We start from the raw sequence: 23,737 nt of genomic DNA, 5'->3' as shown, positions 1-23,737 counted from the left end.
ATCTTAGGCAGGACTACCTCTAAGTCCCTTCATAGTCCTGATCACTTATGTTCATAGAACAGCCTTGCGATCTTTACTTGATTTCTCAAGTTGACTTTCTTACTGGAAAAGAGATTTTTATATTAGAAACTGTCATACTGGTTTTCTTTCTTTTTTTTTTTTTGAGGGGGGAAGGCAGGGCAATTGGAGTTAAGTGACTTGCCCATGGTCACACAGCTAGTGTGTCCAGTGTCTGAAGCCACATTTGAACTCAGGTCCTCCTGACTCCAGGGCCCGTGCTATATTGGTTTTCTGATGCCCATCAGTCCCTCTTATGAGTCTGGGCAGAGAGAGACAGAGAAGAGGGCCGTCCTGCAGCCTTTGCTAGACAGACCTCCAGGGATCCCAGAAGTAGCAATGACCTGGTAGGAGGACACCTCTCCTCCCCTTGGGATCTCTGTAAAACTCTAATCAGGACTTAACCCCAATTACCCTGCCCTCCCCCCTGCAAATAAAAAAACAAAAAACTCTAACCAGGGCTTGTGAATATCAATGCACCAGCTGCATTGGCTTATTTATGATTTGTCCCCAGCCCTTTCTCTACACCCCTATCCAGCGCAATCTATCAAGAATTTATTTTGAAAACACCTACCACATACACGGCTCTGGAATAGATGATGCAGTATACAAAGTCAAAATCAAAACCAAAACAAAACCAATCCCTCCCTTCACAGAGATTATGGATAAATGTAAACAGATAAGCATATACATGATTATTTGAGGAGGGAAGGGAGAGCCTTAATGACTAAGTGGATCAGGAAAGGATTCCCATAGGAGGTAGAACATAAGCTGAGCCTGGAAGGAGACCAGAGAGGTCTCCTAAGAGGTGGAGAGGAGGAAAGAGTGCATTCCAGGCATGGGAAGAAGCCTGTGCAGAGGCACTGGGGCAGGAGATCAAGTTCCAAGTTCAGAAAATAGCAAAAAGCAGCCCAATTTGGCTGGAACACAGAATGTGTGAGAGTAACATGCAAGGAGTCTGGAAAGGCCATGAGAATCTTTAAGTGCCAAACTGAGATGTTTATCCTAGAGATAATAGGGAGCCACTCAATATTCTTGAGCAGGCGAGTGACTCAATCTTATTTGTGCTTTAGGGGGTTTTATTTTGGCAACTGTGTGAAAGGATGGGAGAAGGTAGAAGTCAGGAATTTAGTTAGGAGCCTTTTGTAAGAATGTTATGAGAGGATGGAAGTCTGTGGGTAAAACTATTAAGACAGAAACTGACTGGTATGGAGGGATGAGGGTGAGGGAGAAGTTAAGGATGGATCTGGGTAATTAGAAGGTTGCTCATGGTATCTTCCACAGACAAAGGCAAGTTTGGAGGAGGGAAGGAGAATGACTGAATGAAAAAATACGTATTAAGTGCTTACTAAGCACCGAATTAAGAACTAGAAATACAAATGCAAAGCTCCCAGCCCTCTAGGAGGGCACATTGTGATGGGAAGACTACACATAAGGTGAGTCAAGGTCAGGGAGAGGCACTTTAGTCCTGAAATTCACCAGGATGGGTGAATAGGTCCATAGGAGATTAGATGGACACATAGTTCCATAAATCATAGCAATATTCATCTGACCATGGCTCCAGAACTAGGGCGATTAATGTGCAAGGTTTCAGATGAAGCTGTTGAGAAGGTGGCCCAGGAGTCAGGAGACTAACTGGGGCCTTCCTGAAACAGCCAGGAGAGACGGTCACCAAAATCCTCCCCTCTCCACCCAGCTGCCAAAGGGATTTTCCTAAAGCACGAGTCTCACACTGTTACCTCACAACTCAATAAACTACAGTGGCATCTCAGTACTCACATATCTATATATCTATCTATCTATATCTATATCTATATGTATGTGTACACACATATACATATATGTACACATATACATATATACATATACACATATATGTATACACACACATACACACTATATGTACATACACACATACATAATATATACATACATTATACGTACATACATTATATATATTATATTACATTATATATACATATACTATATTTGTACTATATTACATACAATACTATATTACATCACATTACATATATTACATTATATATACATATATATTACATTATATGTGCACATTCTATATTTGCAGACATTATGCATACATTATATTATCTGTGCATACGTTATATATTGTCACATATGCATATATTATATACATACATTATATACACACATACATGTGTATATATGTATGCATGTTCATATGTGAATATACTATACATACATATATTTCAAATACCAGACGCGCACGCGCGCACACACACACACACCCTCTGGCATTTGAAACTCTTCCTGATCTGACCCCTTCCTAGCTTTCCAGTACTTTCCTTAACGCAGGTACTCATCCCCAACTGCCTCTAGTCCCCTAGTCTGTCTGTCTCCCCTCCCTCCCTTCCTCAACTTCAATGTTTGCTAAATTCTTAGAAGCATCCCTGTAGCTAGATACTCCTTCCCCATGATATACTGATTTCCCACCTAAAACATGGTGCCTGACCTTGAAGGATAGCTAAAAATCCTAAATTCTCGAGCCACCATTCCTAACTACCCTTAAGGACCTTAATGGCATTTTAGAATTGAAAGGCACCTTATAGATCATCTAGACCATTTTTCAGAGGAATTATTCAAGAAGGGTCAAAGATCATAGGCTTTCTGATGCTGTGGAGCTAGAAGGAGCTTTAAAGGCCATGGAGTTAAACTAGGTCCCTCATTTTACTGATGAAGACACAGGCAGCTTAAATGACCTACCCAGGGTTACTTGGTTGATAGTAAGTGCCTAAGGAAGGATTTGAACTCAGGTCTTCTCAACTCCAAACCCAGCCCTCTATCCATTGTGCCTTACCCATTAAGAGATAGAACTCTATCTAATTTGACTTATCCATTTAGGGGTAGAAATAGGATTCAAACCTAGTCTTATCTTTAATAAACTAACTTGCAAAGTTAAGTATAATCCTGAATGAAAAAAAATTAAACATTTAATGAACTGAAAGACTTTCAGGTTTTTGTGACAAAATCCCCAGAATTTAAGGGGAAATTTGACATATAACATCCAGGAGAAATATAAGGTAAACATTAAAGCCCAATTTTAAAGTACTCAATAAGGTCAAATTGTTTATCTTGTGTATGTAAAAATATTAGCAGTACTCTTATGATTGTCATCATTATTTGGGTAATTTGAAAGAAAGGTGTGGGCTGAGCGGAGTATGATGGTGTGATTCTAAAAAAATAATTCTGTGTAGGGAGAGATAAAAAGGAGTAATTATCTCATACAAATGAGGCATAAAGGAAAAATTGATACAGAAGAAGCTAGTTGAGGGGAGAGCAGGTAGTGTTGGAACCTTACTCTCATTGGGAATGGGTTAAAGAGAGAACAACATATATATCTAGAAGGGTATAAATGTCTTCTACATTCAGAAAGAAATAAGAGGGCAAGGGGATAGTGGTGGGAGGGACTCTTAGAGGGGTGGACAGGTTAAGGTATAGGAGGGTAAGATAGCCAGTAGAAGTAAAGCAGAGGGGTGAGGAGGGATAGTGACAAAAAATAGGAAGGAGGAAAATACACAAGAAGTAACTGTAGCTTAGAATGTAAATGGGACAAATTTACCCATAAAATGGAAACGGAGAGCAGATTAAAGATTTGAATTCATCAATATGTTGCTGTCAGGATATATATGAGAGATATATGCAAAGATAAAAGAAAGGGCAGGAGTTGAATTTACAAGGTAAAAAAAACAGGGATAGTAATAAAGATCTCAGACAAAGTTAAAGTTAAAACAAATTTAATCAAAAGTGAAAAACAGAGAAACTACACTTTGTCAACAATATTAATCAATATTGTTTTAGATCATTTAAAATACCTAAACAGTATAAAATACCTGAGCATATGTCTGCCAAAACAGACACAGGAACCATATGAACATAAACATAAAATAAAATATTTTTATACAAATAAACTCAGATCTAAATAATTGAAGTAATATTTATTGTTCATGGACAGGCAAAGCCAATATAATTTTTAAATGCAATTTTACATAACTATTTATTCAATGTCACCCCAATTAAATTACTAAAAAAATTATTTTACTGAGTTAGAAAAAATAATAACAAAGTTTATTTGGAAGAATGAAAGTTCAGCAACTTCAAAGAAACCAGGGAAAAAAAGATACAAAGGAAGTAGATTCAGCAATATCAGACCTTAAGCTATTTCATGCGGTGAGAGCATTGTTGAAGTATAAAATGAATAATTTTGATTATTTTAAATTAAAAGTTTACTGTATAAATAAAACCTATGCAGCCAAGAATAGAAGGAATGCAGAAAATTGGAGGGGGGCAGAATTTCATAGACAACCTCTCAGATAGGATGCGATTCGGTTGGAATACTGCTGTGGTGTAGGAAATGATGACCTGATTGACTCAGAAAAACATGAAAAGACTTGGACCCATGAGGGAAGATGCTATCCACCTTCAGGGAAACAGATGGTAGAAGGAAATAAGCATAACATGGTCTTACACATATGTGTATGAGTGTATATGTGTATATATGTGTATGTTTACAGATACACATATATATATCCACAATTAATTGTAGCCTTCTTTAGGGTAGTGAGGGGAGGGGGGAAATAAAGTAAAAACTGCACAGCAGAGAACAAAAGAAAACCAACAAGGAAGCAAAGAAAAGCTGGGCAGCTTTGAAAACAATGTGTAGTATTTATTATATCAGCTTTCTTGAAATGGAAATTTATTGTGTTATATTGAATCTTCTCTTTATGGTCCTGCTGTATACATGGCAATGGGTTTATTTTCTTTTCTCATTTTGTATTTAAGTTTAAAATTTTAAAAATTTACAAAAAAAAAATCAGGCTAACTTTATTCCCATTAAATATGCTCACTACAGTTGGCTTAATTACCAGAATGACCAGATTCTACAATGTGGCTCTGATGGCCCCAATGGCCACCAGGGTGGACGTCACCATCCTCAACACCTTCTCCTCCTCCTCGAGTGGCCACAGAAGCCACCCCCTCCCTCTTGGGTCAGCCACTGATCTTTCCTAATCTGACTGCTGAGGAGGTCCCACGGATTCAGAGCAATGATTTGAATAGTCTTGCATCCAGAGGGACCCTGACTCCAGTCCCTTGCTAGGGTGGGTTGGGAGGAAGGCTTCTCCTCCTGCAATGTAAGGCCAAGGCCAGCAGGTGTCAGTGTCGAGCTGAGACTGACAGAAGGGGGGATGGGGGGAAGAAGGGAGAAGCATGTGGGCGTTTTAGAGACAAAATGTGAGTTGTGTAGTTTCTCCCAAGGATCTAGGCTCCCCCATCTTGGGGGCCTTGGGTGGTGGGGACAGCCTACCTACTGATTTGCACATAACGTTCCCACCCTCTCCGAAAGGCCTGACACCTTCCCAGATTTGGGGTTAGGGGCTGGGTCTATGCCCTTGAAATTGCCAGTGTTGGATGCCCAGGGGAGAAGGGATTAGGGAGGGAAGGCGGCTGGAGAAAGGGACTGAGCCTCGTTTGACTTTCTCTTCAGTGCCTGGCCCAAGGCCAGCTATTTTCAAAACACTCACTCCTCCCATTTCCTTCCCCCAGGCTTGGCCAGGGGCCCTTTCCCCAGAGACCGACCCTCAGAGACACACAGTTCCATCTTCGTGGGGAGAGTGGGGAGAAGGAATGAGGGTCACAGGGGTCTGGCTTGAGCTAGAGAATGGGAGGAGAACAGAAGGTGCATAAACTCTATGCTGTTTTCCCCCTTTTAATATTGTCTCCTCTGTTATACTTTCTGCCCCAGTGAGACTGGGATGAGAAAGGATGTTTGAAGAGGTGATAGGAGACTAGCCCATAGAGATTCCCCACCCCCACTCCCTGCAAGATACCCTCAGGGGACAACGGAACATGCCCTGTTTTAGCCGAGTAAGGGGCAGGGGAAAAGGAGAGCAGCTGTTGCCTGAGCCCCTGGAAACATCCCAGTGGCCTAGTCACAGAGGTTTCCCCGGCTGCCTTTGGAAAAATCACCCCCACCTTAAACGGTCAAGGGGCCTTCACTTTCTCGCCTTTGGGGTCCCTTCTTATCTTCAGCCCTACCTCTACTGTGATGAGGGAACCAAAAAGGAAAGCAATAGTTAGGTTTTTATACCGAAAATCGGAAAACTGATCTAAGCTAACTGTTCTAAGGGGATTACAAATGTACACAAATGATAATGAATCCTGTGTCAACTCCCCCCCTCTCAAAATTTAGGTGGATTTAAAGAGTACCCCATATGGATGGGTATGAATAATCATAATGTAAATTGGGTTGTAGACATGCTGGTGTTTGTCCTAAGCCAGAGCTGTTTGACAGATGGGTTAGATGATGGTCATGACAAGAGCAGAACCCTTAGATATGGGACTCCAGGCAGCAGGCATGAAAGGCATCTTAGAGCTTTCAAATGAACTGGGAGTTCAGAAAGCATGAGAAAATGGGAGAGAGCTGCATTAACAGCCACAGGGAACAGTCATTACAGAAAGACTTAAAAGCCGGGAGAGCAAGCACAGGGAAGACTGTATCACCAGGAAGGAGACAGACTAGTTCAGGGAGATTTCATTTCTAAGAGGAAGACCAGGAGTCTTAACTAGGAAGGATTCGGGTGTCTGGACCTGAGAGGTGGACACTTAACAGTGCCCCCGATGGCTGACTTTGACTTTGGGGGTGGGGGGGAAAGATCAAACTACAAAAGAAAAACCAAAGAAAATAAAAATTGAATATAAAGGTGCAATTTGGTCCTTGTCTAACTGGGAGGAAAACCAGGAGTAAATCACCTGAGAAGTAACAGAATCAGCTATGTAAATACCGAATGGAAGAACTAGATATCATTTCATTTGCAAAAAGGCCTGAGGATTTTTAGTGGATAGAGAGATCAGTATGACCTGGCAGTAGAAAATAGCTAACTTGAACTGGAGATGAATTTAGGGAGGCAGAGAATCCAAAGTGATGGAGGTGACCGATTCCCTGGTCAGAGGACATCTAAGTACTTCGTTCCAGTCCGGGTGCTGCATGTTAACAGGGCCACTGAACAAACTGGAGTTGGTCTGGAAGAGAGTGTCTAGTGCAGTTGGAGGACTAGAAAGGATGCTGGGAATTGGTTGGAGAACCTATGGATGACTAACCCAGAAAACTGGAAATGGGGAGCAGCACACATGGTAGCCATGTGTCACAGGTGTGGGCTGCATGGGACACCTGGAATACAATAGCAGGGATAGCAGCCCATATCTACTTGTTCACTTAAGCCTACAAAAGGCAAGGATGTCACTTTATTAATTACCTAGTGATGGAGTATAAAATTGGATTGGTCTTTCCCAGCAATGCTATACTCAAGTCACCAAGCATGTAGTCTGGTTGAGTTTCTTCCTTGCTGGTGCATGTGTGTGAGCCTCCCAAATGTCAGAGTAGTGGATGATAAAATATAACTCAGAATTACTGGAAAGTTATAGGAATAATCTATGGCTCTGTCTGCATCCCCCATTTGGAATTTCCCTTCTCAATCAAAGATACACACACACTTATTAGTCACTTAATTTCCTGTGGCCATATGGTTTATTAGACATAACAACAATGCCAGGAAAATGGAGAACCACCACTCAACAGTTTCCCAGACCCTTTCCACTTTCAAGACCCCTAATACTTGATTCCCTTTCCCAGACTTGATGACCTCTTGACATTGGCTTACTTGTAGTTCTGTGAACGGGACATTTCATCTGACTCTTCCTGAAATGCTCTGCTTCATCACTTCTATCTCTTAGTTTCTCTGGCTTCCTTCAATTCTCACTTTCCTTAGGAGGCCTTTCTTGTTTACCTCTGACCTTTCCCCTTTTGGATTACCTGAATCTACTCTGTATATATCTTGAATGTTCCTAGTTATTTACATTTTGTTTTCCTCATGAGGGTGTGAGTTCCTTGAGAGTAGAGACTGTTTTTGCCTTTCTTTGTATTCCCAGGACTTAGCCTAGTGCCTGACATACAGTGGGCACTTAATAAATGCTTATTAACTTGTTGACTCCTGACTTTTCTTTCTGGGGTACATTGTCAGGGCTTGATCGAGAAGCACTTAGACCCCCAAAGTTCAAAGATCACAGGAAAAAGGCTTATGAGATCCTGTCTGCAGCTAGGCCTGTAAACCTAGGTTAAGAGAAAAGGGGTGCTGGTGTACAGGCCCCCAGCTTCAGACCCCAGATTAGGAGAGTGAAAGGAGGAAAGCAGGGAGGGTAAAAGATTCTCAGCTGTTGCTGAGCCCACTCCAATTGTTTCAGGGCTGGACTCTGAGTCTGGGCCACCCTTCAAGCTGGTCCTCAAGCTGCTCTATAAGGCTCAGTCACATCCCTGATGGTTTCACCAGTGCAGCCTGGCTGCTCTCAGTTCTCCTGCCATCAGCAGCTACTGGCAGTAGAGGGGGCCCAATCCCAAAAGTTTACTTTAGCCAAATGTGGGGCGGGGAGCTTCAGTCTACCTGCCAAGTGTCTTTCTGCTCTCTCTGCCCCCCCCCAAAAGGGGGTGACTCTCAACAAAGAAGTGATTCTCAGGAGCAAGAGACATGGAGAAAACAGAAAACTCTTAAAAACCTAAATGCCTCTGGCAACTTGCTGAAACTTATTCAGTGTCTCACCAATCTATTTCCCGTTATTGGAAACTTTAGAGGATCTGGTCTATTCTGGGGCAAGGACTGTGGTAGGAACACAAACACATCAAGGAAAGGAAAAATACATGCATAAAAATATTTACAGCAGCTCTAGAAATGCAAAGGGCATTCATCAATTAGAAAATAGTTGACGAAAAAGATGGTATATGAGTAATGGAATATTATTGTGCCATAAAATGGAAATGGGCAGTTTCATAGAAAACTGGGAAGACCTTTATGAAATTGATGCAGAAGGACTTAAGAGAACAATTCACACGAAGACTACACTGTAAAGGAAAGCAACTTTCAAAGACTTTAAAACTATGCCCAATGCAACGGTAAACTGTAATTCCAAAGGACCCAGGATGAAGCACATGACCCCACCCACCCATTCCTGCCACGGAGATGACTAACCTGCAAAATGCAACATTTTTGGACATGGCCAATGTGGGAATCTGTTTTAACTATACATATTTGTTATGAGGGGTTTCCTTTTTTTTTTTTGATTGTTTAATCGTAGGAAGGAGTAGGAGGTAGAAAAAAATAAAATGGCTATTAATTGGAAAAAAATTAAGCTAGAAGGAAATAAATGAATGACTAAACAAATACACAGACACACATAAATGAGACACCAATACAGCTATCTTTGAGGGTTTGAAAGGCTGTTATGTAGAAGAATTAGATGTGTTTTACTGCCTGGTCACCTTCCTATCATGCAACTATGAGTATATTCTTCCAAACTCTCCTTTGCCCAACTCTAGTTCTGAGAACAGTATGGGTAATAAAGTCAAGGATCCTATGCCCAAGAGGAACATGTCAATCATTATTAATCCTATAATTCCCATTATCACTCCTTTTTCATTTGCATTTCCAAAACATTTCTCTCTAGTCATCATTCATATATATATACTATAAATATACGTGTCTAGACATATACAGGTAGCCAGGTGGCAAAATGGATAGAGTGCTGGGCTTGACATTAGGAAGACTAATCTTTCTGAGTTTAAATCTGGCCTCGAATGCTTACCAGCTGTGTGACCTTGGGTGAGTCACTTAACCCTGTTTGCCTCAGTTTCCTTATCTATAATGAGCAGAAGGAGAGGGCAAACCATTCCAGTATCTCTGCCGAGAAAACCCCAAATGGGGTCACAAAAAATTGAACATGACTGAAAACGACTGACCAACAACTACATATATTATATATGTATGTATGTGTTGGTATATGTGCACATATGAGTCTTCCTCTAAGCACACTAAGAGCAAGGACCACCTTGGCTGCTTGTATTTGCATCTGCAGCAGTGATCACAGAGCCTGAGACATAGTAGGCCCTTAATAAATGCTTTTCATCCATTCTTTCATTCATTTGTCACCAGAGAACAGAACCAGAAGCCATAAGTGAAAAGCATTTATTGAGGGCTTACTATGTGCCCAGTGAGATACAAACATAAAAGTGAGAGAGCTTCTGTACTTTAGGCTGACATTCTAATAGGATGAGACAAAACATATAATGGATTGATGGCCAAGAAAGTGTTTTTTGGTCTGGCAAGTCACTGGAATAGTGAGTAGACCTTAGGAAAGTTGATTGATAGGCCCTTTCCCAGAAGCAATGGTAGTATTGACTTAATTACAGTTCCTAGAGCAAGAAAGGGGGTTGGGAGATGGGCACGATGGCTTTAGCACAGCTGATGGAAAGGACTCAGCCAGTACACAGTGGCTGGAAGTGTGGTCTGGTGGGGCAGGCTGACATATCATCTACGTGAGTTTGCTCTTTCCTATCAGGATAGCCCAGCCCCAAAATGGGAGTTCAAAGACTGATTTCATTAAGGCCCCTGGGGCATGGTTTCTGGAAGTTCATTGGTCCATAGGATGTAAGAGCAAGGCGAGTGGTAAGGTGGGCCCATAAGTCACATATGTGTGCAAGAGATAGCTCCAAGAAGCTGTCAAATTTTCACTTACACCTCAGAAATCAACAACTACTACAAATCAAGGTTTGATTTATTGTTTTATTGTCTAAATTTAAAGTAGTGATGGAGAAAATGTTAATAATTCAGATTAAACTTGATGGGTTGAATACATTTTCTCGAGAGCCATTTGTCGAACATTATCAACACACCCTCAGGGAGGATGCCTGGAAGTAATAAACGGAAGTGTGAGGCAGCATATATATTTGGATAAACTGGTCAAAGAAACCCACCTACCAATCAGAACTGTACCGCCCCCCCAAATAAATAGATCGATGAATAATAGATAATGAATAAATAGATCCCTCACTGGGTAGGGAGTTGTCTGTCACCGGAGGTCTTAGTGAAGCCTAGCTGGCTCTGCCTTAGGATGGTGAAGAGGGAATTCCTATTCAAGTGCCGATTGGTCAAACTGATTTCTGAGCTTTTGTTGAGGGCTCACTACATGTTCAGTGAGATACAAACAGAAAAGTGAGAAAGCCTCTGCCTTTGGACTTACAATCTAGTAGGGTAAAACAAACAGAGAGGAGTGGTGGCCAGGCAAAGAAAGCTGATTGATAGCCCAGAAGCAATGATACTACTGACAGTTCCGAGGTCCCTTCCACCTCGGAGGTTTTGCTTCTAGAACCCGACTAATGAATGAAGCTTCAACAAAGCTGGTCTAAGTTAAGAGCTCATGTATCTGTAATTTACCTAATTTGTCTACAGCTTGGACCTGGAGATTTCTTCACTCTGGAACGATTTTTGGATTACAAAAAGTGGCTCACTGAGTATATATTGAGTGAAAGAGGGGTTCCAGAAAGAGTCAGAATGGGAAAGATTGTGATTTCAAGGGTACATGGTCTCCAGAGTAAAACCCCCTCTTAGTTTCTTGGGCCCACTTTCTCACAGTGCTATCCTAAGGATGAGGCCCCCAAAGGTTTCAGTTCAATTCTGGTAGAGTGCTGTAGGCCAGGATAAAGGGGTTGGGGGTGGGGGGAATGGACAGACAGGCCAATGTAATCTTCTCGGGTATAGCCAGTAAAAGAAGATGAACCAGTCGGGGCCCAGCTGCCCATGCTGTCCCTTTGCCAGAAACAGTTGGGGCCTGGGCCTGCCCCCACTCCTCTCTCCAAGTCTACAATGGCCTTTCTGTCTCCTGACCTGGAGGGGGGTAGGGGTGGAGAAAGGGGCTGAGCTGCTTCCCCCCAGTGAGAAGGCGGATAATATCTCCAGTGGGAGACAAGGGCACAGGGCCCAAGGGCACAGGGTGGAAGACTGTCTTCCAGCCCCCTCCCTCCCTTCCACCAGTCCTCAGAGCTGAGGGCTTAAGCAGCACTGTTCCCCAAATACACATATATGCATACATACACACATACATACATACAAAGAGATTACAGGTCAGGTTAGGGAGAACATTGATGACAAAGTGTAAGTAACGGTTAGGACAGCCCGGAGGAAATCACCAGGAAAAGATCCCGTAGACAGGAATACATTGCAAATTTAGGCAAATGGCCCATAACGCACCCACCTCTGAGCCTCACCCCAAATCCACTGGTAAGGAAAGATCTTAGAAAGCCTCTAGTCCAAGGCCTTCATTTTGCAGGTGATGAAACTGGGACCTTGAAGAGCTAAAGTGATTAGTCCAAGATCACCCAGAAGGCAGAGCAGGGCTTCCAAGCCAAGCTGACTCTAAATCAAGCATTCTTTCCACTGGAGGTCTCTCCTCCCTCTGAGACCATCCCCCACTTAGCTATCTTTCTAAAGGGCAGGTTTGATCATTCACCCCTCTTAATTCGATAAACTTTGGCGGCTCCCTATCATTTCCAAGATCAAATGCACAGGCTTTTAAAACCTTCCAGGGTTGTAGTGATCAAATGAGGCAATATTTGTAAAGCACTTAGCACAGTGCCAGGCACGTAGTAGGCCCTACTATATAAGTGCTCATTCCCATTCCTTTCCAGGCTTCTGACTCGCTGCTCCACCTCCCAATTCAGTGTCCAAAATTTCACTAGCTCTCCCCAAGCCTGGAATGCTCCCCCTCTTCACCTCCACCTCCTGGCTTCCTTCCAAGCAAAGCTAAAATCCCACCTTATGCAGAATCCTTTCCCAATCCCCCTTAGTGCTAGTGCCTCCCCTTTGTTGATCAGCTCCAATTTATTCTGCATCAGTCTTGTTTCTATGTGGTTGTTCATATGTTGCCTCCCCCATTGGACCATGACCTCTTTGAAATCAGGGGAACATCTTTTGCCTTTCTTTGTATTCCCCAGCACTTACTACGGTGCTGGTACGTTTTCAGTCTGACTCTTTGTGACCACATTTTGGGGTTTTTTTTGGCAAAGATCCTAGAGTGGTTTGCCCATTCTTTCTCCAGGTCTCTGGTACATAGTGGGTGCTTAATAAATGCTTCTTGACTTGAAGACTTGCCCTGAGTCAGGACTAGGAAAAAGAAATCATTATAATGGTCCACACTGCTATGGAAACTTAAGGTGGACAAAGCCATTTTCCACACCCCAGGGATAACTGCCCCTGTTTCACAGGTGAGGAAACATAAGTTCAGAAAAAAAAAAAAGTACATTTTGTGCACAGGGGTCATAGAACCAGCAAGTTTTGGCTAGGTCTTCTGGCTCCAACCAAATCCAGTACTCCATCTACTTGGCTCAGCCTGCCTCAGGCTGTTGCTTCCACTAATTAAAAAGCACACAAAGTCCTCTGGTCCTTGGGAGGACCCTGAGGAGGAAAGGGGGCACCAAGGAAGAGAAAGAAGGTTCACCAACATCAAAGGCTAGGAAGCCAACAGCTGTAAGATACTGGATGAAGGTGGGGGAGTGGTAGGCTGGGCCCTTTCCCCACTCCATTCTCAAATCATCAGGGCTGCCCTCCAGCCAGCTACACCCTGGAGACTTCTTGGATGTGGGTTTATGATGGCACACAGTTACAATGCCTGGCTGAGCAAAACAAATGCATACCTTAGCAACGAGAGTCCCAGGAGAGGTGGGGGTCAGGGAAGTGGCAGAAAGAGGGGGTTTCTTAGTTCGATTGAGCTGATAACTCAATAAATATATTACTCAAGACCTGGTGTCTGCCCTCGAAGAGTCTGTGATCTAGAATAATTTCAACATCTACATTTCAGAATCTTGCACTGCCTGTCCTCTACAGAAGGAGACCAAAACATATGTGTATATATGTGTGTTTAAGGGTATGGGAATGGGAAGCAAGGACCTTGTGACCCTTTGCAAATCACTTCCTCTCCTTGGGTCATCTGCAAAATGAAAGGTTTAGACCAAGTGTTCTTGAAAGTCCCTTCAGGCTCTGGTATATATACCACAACTCTAGGGCTGGGAGTCAGGAGGGGCAGAGAGTATGGGAGAAAGTAGGGGGAGTAATATGGAGAACAGCATGAGGGCTTGAGCCCGTGGATGATAGATAGGGACAGGTTTGACCGGCTAGGGTAAGCACCAGCAGAGAGCATTAGGGCTGTGGATAGTTGGGAGGGGTAAGACATTAGGTAGAGGGGCCTGGGTTGAGCACTCTGGATTTGATTCAGATGGCAGATAAGGAGCCACTGTAGGTTCTTTATCGGGAGAGGAACACGATGAGAAGGCTTGTTCTGGAAAGATGATACCTACAGCTGAGCTCTGGGCCTCCCCTGTCATTTTTCGTCTGTCATCCATTCCCCTATGGCTTTAGACTGGAAGCTCCCCGTGGTGGTGGTGGTAGAGGGGGGCCATGCCTTTTTAGCTTTAGCGCTGATAGGTTTGTTTCTCCTAACGTCATTTCACTGACTTCAGAAAAAAAAAAAGCAGAAAAGGAGGAAGCCCCCTCCCCCACTCCTATGAGAAACGGCATGTGCTCAGGCAGGTGGCCCTGTACATGAATTCCATGTGCCACATGCGCCTGGGGCAAGGGGCTGCCAGGGTGGAAGGGGGCAGGGGTGGAAACTGGGTGTTTGCCAGAGTGAAGCTCTATCTCTATAGTCCCAAAGAACTGGAAGACAGAGGCCACTCTCTGCTGGGCAGCTGCTACCATTGGCCTTCTCTCTGGTCCTTGATGGATCAGAGGTCTCATCACCCCCAATGTCCAAGAGGGTCTCTGGCTCAGTGGTGGGCATAGCTGAGGCCTGGGATCTGGGAAGAGATAAGGGCATCAGCTTTTTCAGCCAGATAGGAAGGTAGAAGGCTAGGGGGTGGGGGAAGTCAGGACTGGCAGCCGGGAGGCAGTTCTGTAGAACCCATTTGCCTCCCTCCCAACCAGGGCTTAGGCTCTTGCACATGCCCAGTATACCCCGATTTGTGGCAAAAGGCAGGACTGTACCTGCACCCCCACTTAAAGGGCCAGTACCCTCCCTGGCCATACTTGGTGTGTGCAAGTGTATGCATGAGTGCCCCGTGCCTACGAATTCACACACCTGCCTCCGCATGCCCACCCACAGTCCCTCTTCTGATATTCCTCCCAGGATGGCAAGACAATCTCTTTTTCGCCCTCCCCCATAACCTCCCTTGTTTCCTTCCCACCCTCTTCCTCTCTTCCTAAGCAATTTAGTCAATGTGGAGCCCCCAGGGCCAGTCTCTTCCTTCCCCCACCTCCATTTGTTTAACCTCTAGGGCAGAGTGGTCTTTGGGAGCTTTGCAAAGTTCAGGAATCCTATGGCCTGGACCTCAGTCTTTGGGATCTGATATCAATCCCATGAAAGTTCCCTGGATATTTTCATATCCAAGTGTAGCACAGGTCTAAGATGTTAGAAATGAATCGGGAGGGGGCACCCTCGATCTAAATATCCTGGGGGTTCTCTTGCTTCGAGTCCCCACACCACCCAGTTTAAGCCTGAGAAGGGCAGGCACATGGAAAGCAAAGTGTCTCTCTGGGAAGGGCATGAGGACAGAAAGGGGGAAAAAATGAGGTCTAGAGCTCTGTGGAATTCCCCAATAGCCCCATTTCATTGAGGGAGCTTCCATCACCAGAGGTACGGGGAGCAGGGTCTTCCTTCAGTACATTCCCTGGGATGGAATAACATGCTTCGTTTTTAGGGTGCTGGATTGGGGGAGAAAGGCAAAATGAGGCAGGTGGTGGTAGAGACAAGGGCTGACTGAGAACTAGGATGGTGGTTCAGGTCCCCCACTGGAACAAGACAACATAGCTCTGGGAGTCAGGAAGACCTAAGTCAGAGCCTTGCTGAATGTGTCCCTGGTCAAAGTCACTTAGCTTTCTCAGGTTTGTTGTGAGGATGGACCTGGATACGGTGATGCAGAAGATTTTTCAAAACCCCAAGTATGTTGCAGTCTTAATCTGAGCTGTGCTTACCCAGGAAGACTTTATAAGAGTTTCATTTAGACCCCTATTTCAGCTTACAGAGCTTTTCTTTGCATTTATGAGGGTCGATTTACATTTCACCACCCGTGGAGCAGCTAGCTAAACATTTTTGAAAAAAGCCACCATCAGGTCATCTTCACAGTGGTGGGTGTTAAATGTTCTTCTCTCAGAGTACTCATCTCTGCTAGTTTATAGTAGTGATAATCTCATGTCTCATGTCTCTAAAAGGAGGAAAGTATTAAAAACAAAAAACCAACTCTCCCCTCATTGCCTCCCAACTCTGTATTACCATTCACCACCAGCACCATCTACAACAGGGTTTCTTAATCTTTTTTGTGTTATAGGCCTCTCTGGCCGACTGTGGACCTCCCCTAAGAATAATGTTTTTAAATAATGGAAGGAAATGCTACATTTTAGTTAGAGGCCAATGAAAATAAAAATGTAATCCCATCTAAGCTTACAGCCCCCCACTCCCAAATCTGTCCACAACTGGTAGACCTCAGGTTAATAACACCATCATAATAATAATCTACAAGGTCTGACAGTGCCCCAGTTCAGTTTTTCCCCCCCATTCTGTCTTTAAGTGGCCTGGCCCCTAAAATCAGGGTCCTGGAAGGCATGAGATCAGATCTGTCAAATATTATTTCTGCTTCACCTTCAACTCTGAGGACAGGGAGAATCAGCTTGGTCTGCGTCAAGGGGAGGCTTGGGAGTCTAAGACTCTTCCTCAGGTCGGAGATCTTCCTTAGCTGTTCTTCCTCTAACACTTCCCCTCCCTCCTTCCTTACTTCCTTCCTCAAAGTAAGACAATTTGGTTGAAAAGAGCCTGACAAGGGCCTCTGCTAGTGAACATGACTGGGGGGGGGGGGTGGGTGGGACTTTAACAATCTCCCCAGTGGGGTTGTTTCAGGCAGCTAGAGAGAAGGTAAGTGTTTGTGTGGGCCTGGAGGTGGGAGGCAGAGAAAGAACAAGCTAGTTCCTTCTTTCCCTGTAATCTCACCTTGTGTCAGCTACCCTGCTAAGGACTGGTCCAAATAACTCACCTTTCCTCCTCCCAGCTCTAATGAAAGCTTTTCATTCAAAGGGGACCCTGTAACACTTATGGCACAAGCAAGCTTACATAGACATGGGCTGGGGTACTGCTATGGTTATATACACCAGTCACCCCCACTTCCCTCCTACCCATCTAGATCCACAGGCCTCTTCTAATACCCCACAAACACTCCCCTAAATCCCCTCGGTTAATTCCCCTAACAATCTCCCTTCCCAGCTCCGGCAGATTCTTTCAAACATAATCCTTCAGGATAGACTCTTCTCCCATGCAGTCCCTACCTCCAACACGCTTCTTCAATGCCCAGAGTAACATCTCTATCCCCCACCCCCTCAGGGATATCTTCTTCCTTCTGCTACCCTTTGTAATGTCCTCGGTTTAGGTATGGCTGCAGAGACATGCCAGCAACTTGTCACCGGAGAATACAAATCCCCCCAGCATTTGTTCCCAAGGGCACAGCTTTGCTTTGTCTGGAAAACCCTGGGGGGGGTAACCTTTGATACTTTGCTCCCAGGTGAGAGAATCTCTGTCACCATACCACTGTATTGTGCTGAAAACTGCCCTTCCCCCCACCTGCCCCAGGCAGGTGCCAGAGTGGGGCCAGCACGACCAGTGCATAAATCCTGGGGGAGTCGGTTGACCCACTGACTGGTCAGCAATTCCAACTACCTCCCTTTTCTGAGCTATCTCCTACCCAATACACAGTCTCCCTAGATACCTTCAGGAGAAGGCAATCCCCTTCAGGGACTTTATGGGGGGGAGGGGGGCTTGTACAATTTGGCCTGAACTGAGTCTGGTTTATCTCCTGCTTTGGCTAGAGTAGGGGAATAATGTGAACCTGAGAGTTCACCCATGAATAGGCTGATTCCTCATTCTGTTTCTCAAAGGATCATTACATAAGCCTTGAAGGAATTGTGGAAGGAGCATTTGATTTAGCATCAGGGAACTAGGGTTCAAATCCTGGTGCCACTTACTGCCTGTGTGACCTTGGACAAGTCATTTAAGCTTGGTGGGCTTCAGTTTCCTCACCTATAAATTGAGAGCATTGGATTTGGCCCCTCCCCGCAGCTCTCTGCCTGAAGGGGCTGAAGGCTTGAGTCCATTACCAGATCTCAGAGGTGAAAGGAGGACCTTGTTTTCGCTGCTCCCCTGCCCTAAGCCCCCAAAATCACCTGAGCTGGACCTAAGGAAGAAACCCCCGCTATAACCTTGCTGTTTCCTCCCATTCCCTTCAACCTCAATCACGTACGCTGATTCAGACAAGATGAGCAGGGCTGATCCTGGGATAGTCAAAATAGCCAGCACACGGCCCAACTCTGCCCATTCAACTCAGAACAAAATACTGCCCTTACAGTTCATATCTGACAAAGGACCTTCTCCAAGAAAATGTCAGGATCTTTGCCAGAAGAGAATGTTTCATTCACTGCATTTGCATCCTCAATGCCTGGCACACAGTAGGCACTTAACAAATGTTTGCTGATTGACTTGGGGGATGGATATCAGCTCCTCCTCTACTTCTGTTGAATATATTGCCTTTTCTACGGCTTCTCTCATTTCCTAGGTACCTACTATTTAAAAAACATGTCAGAAGGCAGGGAATATAAAATACACATGGAATCCCAAAATGCTAAGGGTGAGGTCGAGGAAAGGTCACGGTGAGGGCAAGATTGGATGTCCAGGCCACCCAGCTTATCCTATTCTTGCATAGCTGGCAGCTAGGTGGCACAGTGGATAGAATGCTGGGCCTGGAGTTAGGAAGACCTGAATTCAAATTCTGACTCAAGACACTTACTAGTTATGTGACCCAGGGCAACTCACTTAACTGCTGTTTGCCTCAATTTTCTTATCTGTAAAATGGAGATTATAACAGCATCTATCTCCCAGAGATATTGTGATGATCAAAGAGGACAGTATTTGTAAGGTGCTTAGCCCAGCACTATATAAACACTAGCTATCATTACTGCCTAGTACAAGGGTTCTGCTGTCAGCTCCATTTTCTTGAAGGAACAACGGAGGTGGGAGGATGGGATGGAGCAGGCCATCATGTAGGTTTCTCTCTGTCACCTAAGAGAGGTTACTGTTCTATCTTGGGATGTGAGTGATAATGGTCCAAAGTCCCTTAACTCTCAGCCCGACTATCTATTAGCTCAGAGAACGTCGTATCTCCTTGGAGACTCAGGTGGGGCCCCAGCTGAATAATTCTCATCCCACCTGGAGGGGTGACAAGTTGGGTCTAGGTTTTCTTTCACACTCTGCTCCTTCCAATTGGAGGAGATAGGGCACCAACCCAATGTCTTTCCCCTAAAGGTCTCTCCATCTCACAAGGATATCTGAGGGGTCCCTCCAGACTCTATGTTGTAATATCTACCCCATTCCTCTTTGCCCTCATCAAGACTTTTTAATTTACCAAAGAAAAAAACAACGGACAGCAAAAAAATAAACTTAACTCATCCTCATGGAGCTTCTACTCTGGGGCAGCATGCTAGGGGAAGATAGAGAAGTTCAAACCTGGAACTTTGTTCTTAGTGGTCTCTGTCCAGAGCTAGGCCTTGAGTCCCAGATTTTGAGGGCAGGGCTTCCCAGGAACACAGATGGTGCAACTCTCCTTGGATGCAGGGTTGGGCAGGTGAAATGAGTATAGAAAGAATGTCTTCTCCTTGCCCCACCCTCCCACCTTTGCTAGAAGCCCTCTAGTGTCCTACCTGGGGGGCTGGGGAGAGGTTAGGAAAGGGCTCCCTTAGATGCCCAGATTCTCCCTAGGGCTCTCGCCCTCTCGGCCCCACATTTCGTTCTCCCGTCGAAGCCTCTGGTTCTCCATCTTCAGTCGCTCCACTTCAGCTGCCAGTTCCCGGGCACGGTACCAGGGATGAGGACCCAGCAGGTTTCGCTGCTGTTGCAGTTTCCATGTTTCCTCCTCAGCCCAGGAGAGCCGTTTCTCCAGCTCTAAGTAGTCCCGTACCAGTTCCTCTTTACTTCGGCCCTGCAGGCTCTCCACATGGTAGTGCTCATAGGCTTCTGAGAAGTCTCTTTGGAGGAACTCGCCCTGGGCCTTCCCTAGACCATCAATGTCCCCAGGTCCCTCACCCTCCTCATCTTCCTCCTCCCATCCAGAACCCTGGTGGGGTACCCCCTGGGGGTTACCTAGGTCTGGTTCCTCCAGGTCATGGTCATCCATCAGGAACTGAGTGGTATTGTAGGGGGCCACAGCCTGCCCCTTGGCAAACATCTCCTCTCGAACCCTGGAGGCTCGCTGGCTTTGTTGCTCATCTCGCTGCTGCTTCTCTGCCCAGCTCAGCTCCAGGTAGGGCCTCCAACCATGCCTTTTTCGTTTTGAAGACCGCCGTCTATGCTTCCTCCGACCCAGCGCCTCAGCAGAGCCACAACCTGGGCTCTCTGCCTGGGATATCCCGTTCTGTCCCTTGCTGCCATTGTTGGTCCTTACTGGCTTCTTCCACTCCAATGGGCTGTCCATCCCAGGGGTCAGGGGCCTACGGCCACCAGGGTCAGAAGGCTTAAGTGGTACACTGGGGGTGGAAGAGATCCCAGAGTTCTAAGATTAAGGAGAAAAGAAAGGGAAGTGTGAGAGATTAGACAATTAGCCACTCACTGGGCTGTGGCCCTAGGGTAGGGAAGGACAGCTAAGTGCAAGGGGGCATTCAGAAACTACAAATGTTATACAAAAGGAATAGGAACATAAAAATGCAAACAAATTTGTAAAAAGAAATCAGGCAGCAGGCAGGAAGAGGCAATCCATACTGGGCAGTCCTGTCCTTTCTATGAAATTCTTTTTGCGGGTAGAAAAAGAAGATAAATTGGGTTGGCTGGAGGCAGATTCTCATTTTCTTTAAGAAGGGTGATTCTAAAGCAAAATCCTCCTTGGCGGTAAGTGGGGAAAGCCAGGATGGAAAGGGGGAAGGCAAATGATGAGGAAGGGTATTTTGTGGGTTTGAGAGACTAGGAAGCAATCTCTTCAGCCAACCATGAGTCTACCAAATGAGGGGGCCCTCCCTCATTTATGGTGCTGTGAAGAGAATGTGTACAGGGGTGTGAACTGCATTGTACATTGAACATATAAGGTGCATATGAGGATATTCACAGTGTGCATGCATTAAGTATGTTTGTATGCACAACATATATATTATTTTGTGTGTGCAAGCCTACGCGTGCAAGATTATGCTGAGAGATGTCTCTCTCCCGGCGAAGGGTTTATATTTGTCCTTAAGGATGCTGGAGGGGAGCTATTTCAGAAGGACAGAGTGAAGGGATGTGGGGGCGTGGGGATGTCACAGGGCTCTCTGCAACATATTAATTACCCTTTCACATGCACAAGAGAAAAGAACTCAGAGGGACAGACCCTGTTTCTGTCAAAGGGGTTCTCTCCCAATGACAACTTGGAGCTGCTCCACTTAGGAAAAAACAAGTCAGGCAGGGGACATTAGGACAGCACCTTTTTCTAAGCCCTCCAGACAGGAGTCCTCATGCAAACTAGCTCTTTCACTCCAAGCTAGCCTCACCTCTCTAAATGCCCTACTGTGACATTTTTTCCCTCTCCCAATACCGCCACCAAAGTGGAGATTAAATATGAACCCTGGGCTGGTTGGGGGAAAGTGTATGTGGTGGGAGAGGGGGTTTCCTATCAGGAGATGACTTGGCTCTAGGAACTCTACAAGGAGGTGGGCAGGGCCCAGGAAGAGGGGAATTGTGGAACATCAGACACCCAAGAGATCACAGACTCCAGATCCCTCATTTTACAGAAGAGGAAGCTGAAGCTCAGAGGGGCTGTGACTTACCCAAGGTCACACTGATAGTAAGTCTGGCTTTGAGCCTAGATCTCCAGGTTCCTAGGTAACTCTCCTTAAATGCAAAACGGACTTCTGAGCCACCTTTCCCATACCTGTACAAAGTGGGGCGACCGGTCTGCTACTTCCCACCTATCACAAGGGCTCATAGTTAGGCTCTTCACATCATCCAAGCGTCTGTTCCTTCCAGACATTCGAGATCAGGACACGGGTCGGGGTCACTCCCTGCCAAGAAAGGAGCTGACTTACCTTTGTCTTCTCCAGGCTAGCCCAGGTGCACGAAGGCGCCTTCTTCCAGGGGTTTTGGGAGCAGCGATGGGGAGGATGTCTCTCCTTTCTCTCCGAGGATTCTCTACGATAGTCCTCGCTGGAAAGGAGAACAGAACAAAAGCCTCGTCCCTAACCTCGGGCTCCTCCCGGGACTCCTCGAGCAAGGGGAGGGGAAGCCATTTTGGGGCAGGTAAACCTGAAGAGAGCCCAGGGCTGAGGCTAGTCCCCCGGGGGCCCCGAGGGAAGTCCTCCTATTGTCCAGCTCCCTCCCCCACTCCGGGCTAAGGAAGGGTCCGATTTAGATCGGGCTGCGAGGCCGGATCTCCAACACCCACCCCCGGATTACGGACTTCTGACCCTTTCATTGCAGCACACTTGGATGGGGTGGGAGTAAAATCTGCCACAAAGCAGGACAGGTGATGACCGAGATCTCAGTCTCACTCCTACACTAACCCGACACTTCTCCCTGCGCCCAAGGTTTCGATACGGGGGAGGGGAGCCGGGCATCACCGTTACCACCGCCCCACTCTAGGACGTAGAAACGGCAGGGAGCCGGGTGGAGGGTGGTCAATGAACTCAAACCGAGGGATCTAAGGGCAGGGTGGGGAGCAGTGATCCTGAGAGAGAGACGGGGCCAAGATGAGAGGGATGTCATGAGATTCTTGGCCGAGGCCAAGGTCTGGCTGCGATAGGGAGGACCAGTATAGACACCCCCTTGTTAAAGGGACATTTCCCCTGATGAGGCTTCCGTGACCACCGCGGTTCTTTCGGACTGACAGATGAGGAAGCTGAAGCCACCTTCTCCGGCAAGCCGAGCCTCTCCCATTGCCAACATGGCCAGGAGTAAGGCGTCCATGCCTGCAAGGGCCAGGTCCCGCTCCCTCCCGGCCCGTGGCACCGGAAGTGGAGCGAAGGGGGAGGAGAAACTGGAGCACGGACTGACGGGGCAAGAACCCCGTGCATTTGGTAGCTGCGTTCCCCCAAAACACACAATTTCCTGGAAGGGGTAGTGAGGCTCAATTCTACAGGATGACGAGGTGGTTGGAGATGGGAGCTTTGGGAACGTAAACTGACCTATTTGTTGCCAAGGGCTGCCACGCACGACAACGGCAGTGCGTCGGCGAGGCAGCCTCTTGTCTGCAATTCTATTGCCTAAGCCCCGTATCTTGCAGCGGCTTCAGCAAGAGCTCCAGCAAGCCGCAAGCGCGCGAGGACGTCGGGGAGCGAGGGTGGGGTGGGAAGACCGTGAACCGCGATGCCTGCTGGGGATTGTAGTTTCTCTAGTCAGGAAAAGAGGAACAGAATCCCTTTCGTTTCCACAACCACGCCCTAAGAACTCCAAAACCCAGCAGGCCCAGTTCGGGCGCACCGCCCCTGGGTCTCTGATTGGTCAAGAGCTTTCGTCGCTATGTCCATCCCTGCCACCATTCGCTAGTGACGAATCGAAGGCGGGAACACCTCTTCCCCAGTTCAAGAGCCTATCGATGGAGTAAAGCGTTCCTGGGCTGGAAATAGATCCGAAAGTGGGGTGGGGGTGGGGAGCGAAGGGTAGAAAGCTGACCGGCGGCGGACGCGCTTAGGGCGCATGCGCGTGCGGAGGGATCCGCGGCCCAGAAGGGAGGGGAAGGGTGGGGAGGGGAGGGGAGGGGAGGAGAGGAGAAGGGAGG

General features: G+C 46.1%; 1 protein-coding gene across 3 annotated transcripts; it reads right to left on the bottom strand.

Annotated features, from left to right (window-relative positions):
• Positions 1-20: 20 nt before the first annotated feature.
• HEXIM2 (HEXIM P-TEFb complex subunit 2) lies at positions 21-23,204 on the bottom strand. Of its 3 annotated transcripts, none has more exons than XM_036757314.1 (3): positions 21,896-22,100; positions 19,704-20,551; positions 21-102 (listed from the first exon to the last, which is right to left on the bottom strand). In XM_036757314.1, exons 1-2 carry the CDS (start codon positions 21,992-21,994, stop codon positions 19,739-19,741), a joined length of 912 nt encoding a protein of 303 aa, XP_036613209.1. In that variant the 5' UTR covers positions 21,995-22,100; the 3' UTR covers positions 21-102; positions 19,704-19,738. The 3 variants fall into 3 exon arrangements, with proteins under 3 accessions (XP_036613209.1, XP_036613211.1, XP_036613210.1); XM_036757316.1 differs by lacking the exon at positions 21-102 and adding an exon at positions 23,145-23,204 and having other exon boundaries at positions 18,957-20,551; positions 22,050-22,167; XM_036757315.1 differs by lacking the exon at positions 21-102 and adding an exon at positions 22,869-22,946 and having other exon boundaries at positions 18,957-20,551; positions 22,050-22,167.
• Positions 23,205-23,737: the final 533 nt, after the last annotated feature.

This window comes from Trichosurus vulpecula, chromosome 4 (assembly GCF_011100635.1).
Source record: "Trichosurus vulpecula isolate mTriVul1 chromosome 4, mTriVul1.pri, whole genome shotgun sequence".
In the NCBI taxonomy this organism is placed as follows: Eukaryota; Metazoa; Chordata; class Mammalia; order Diprotodontia; family Phalangeridae; genus Trichosurus; species Trichosurus vulpecula.
Note: the sequence above shows the minus strand (reverse complement) of the source record. Positions and strands in the feature narration are given on the sequence as shown.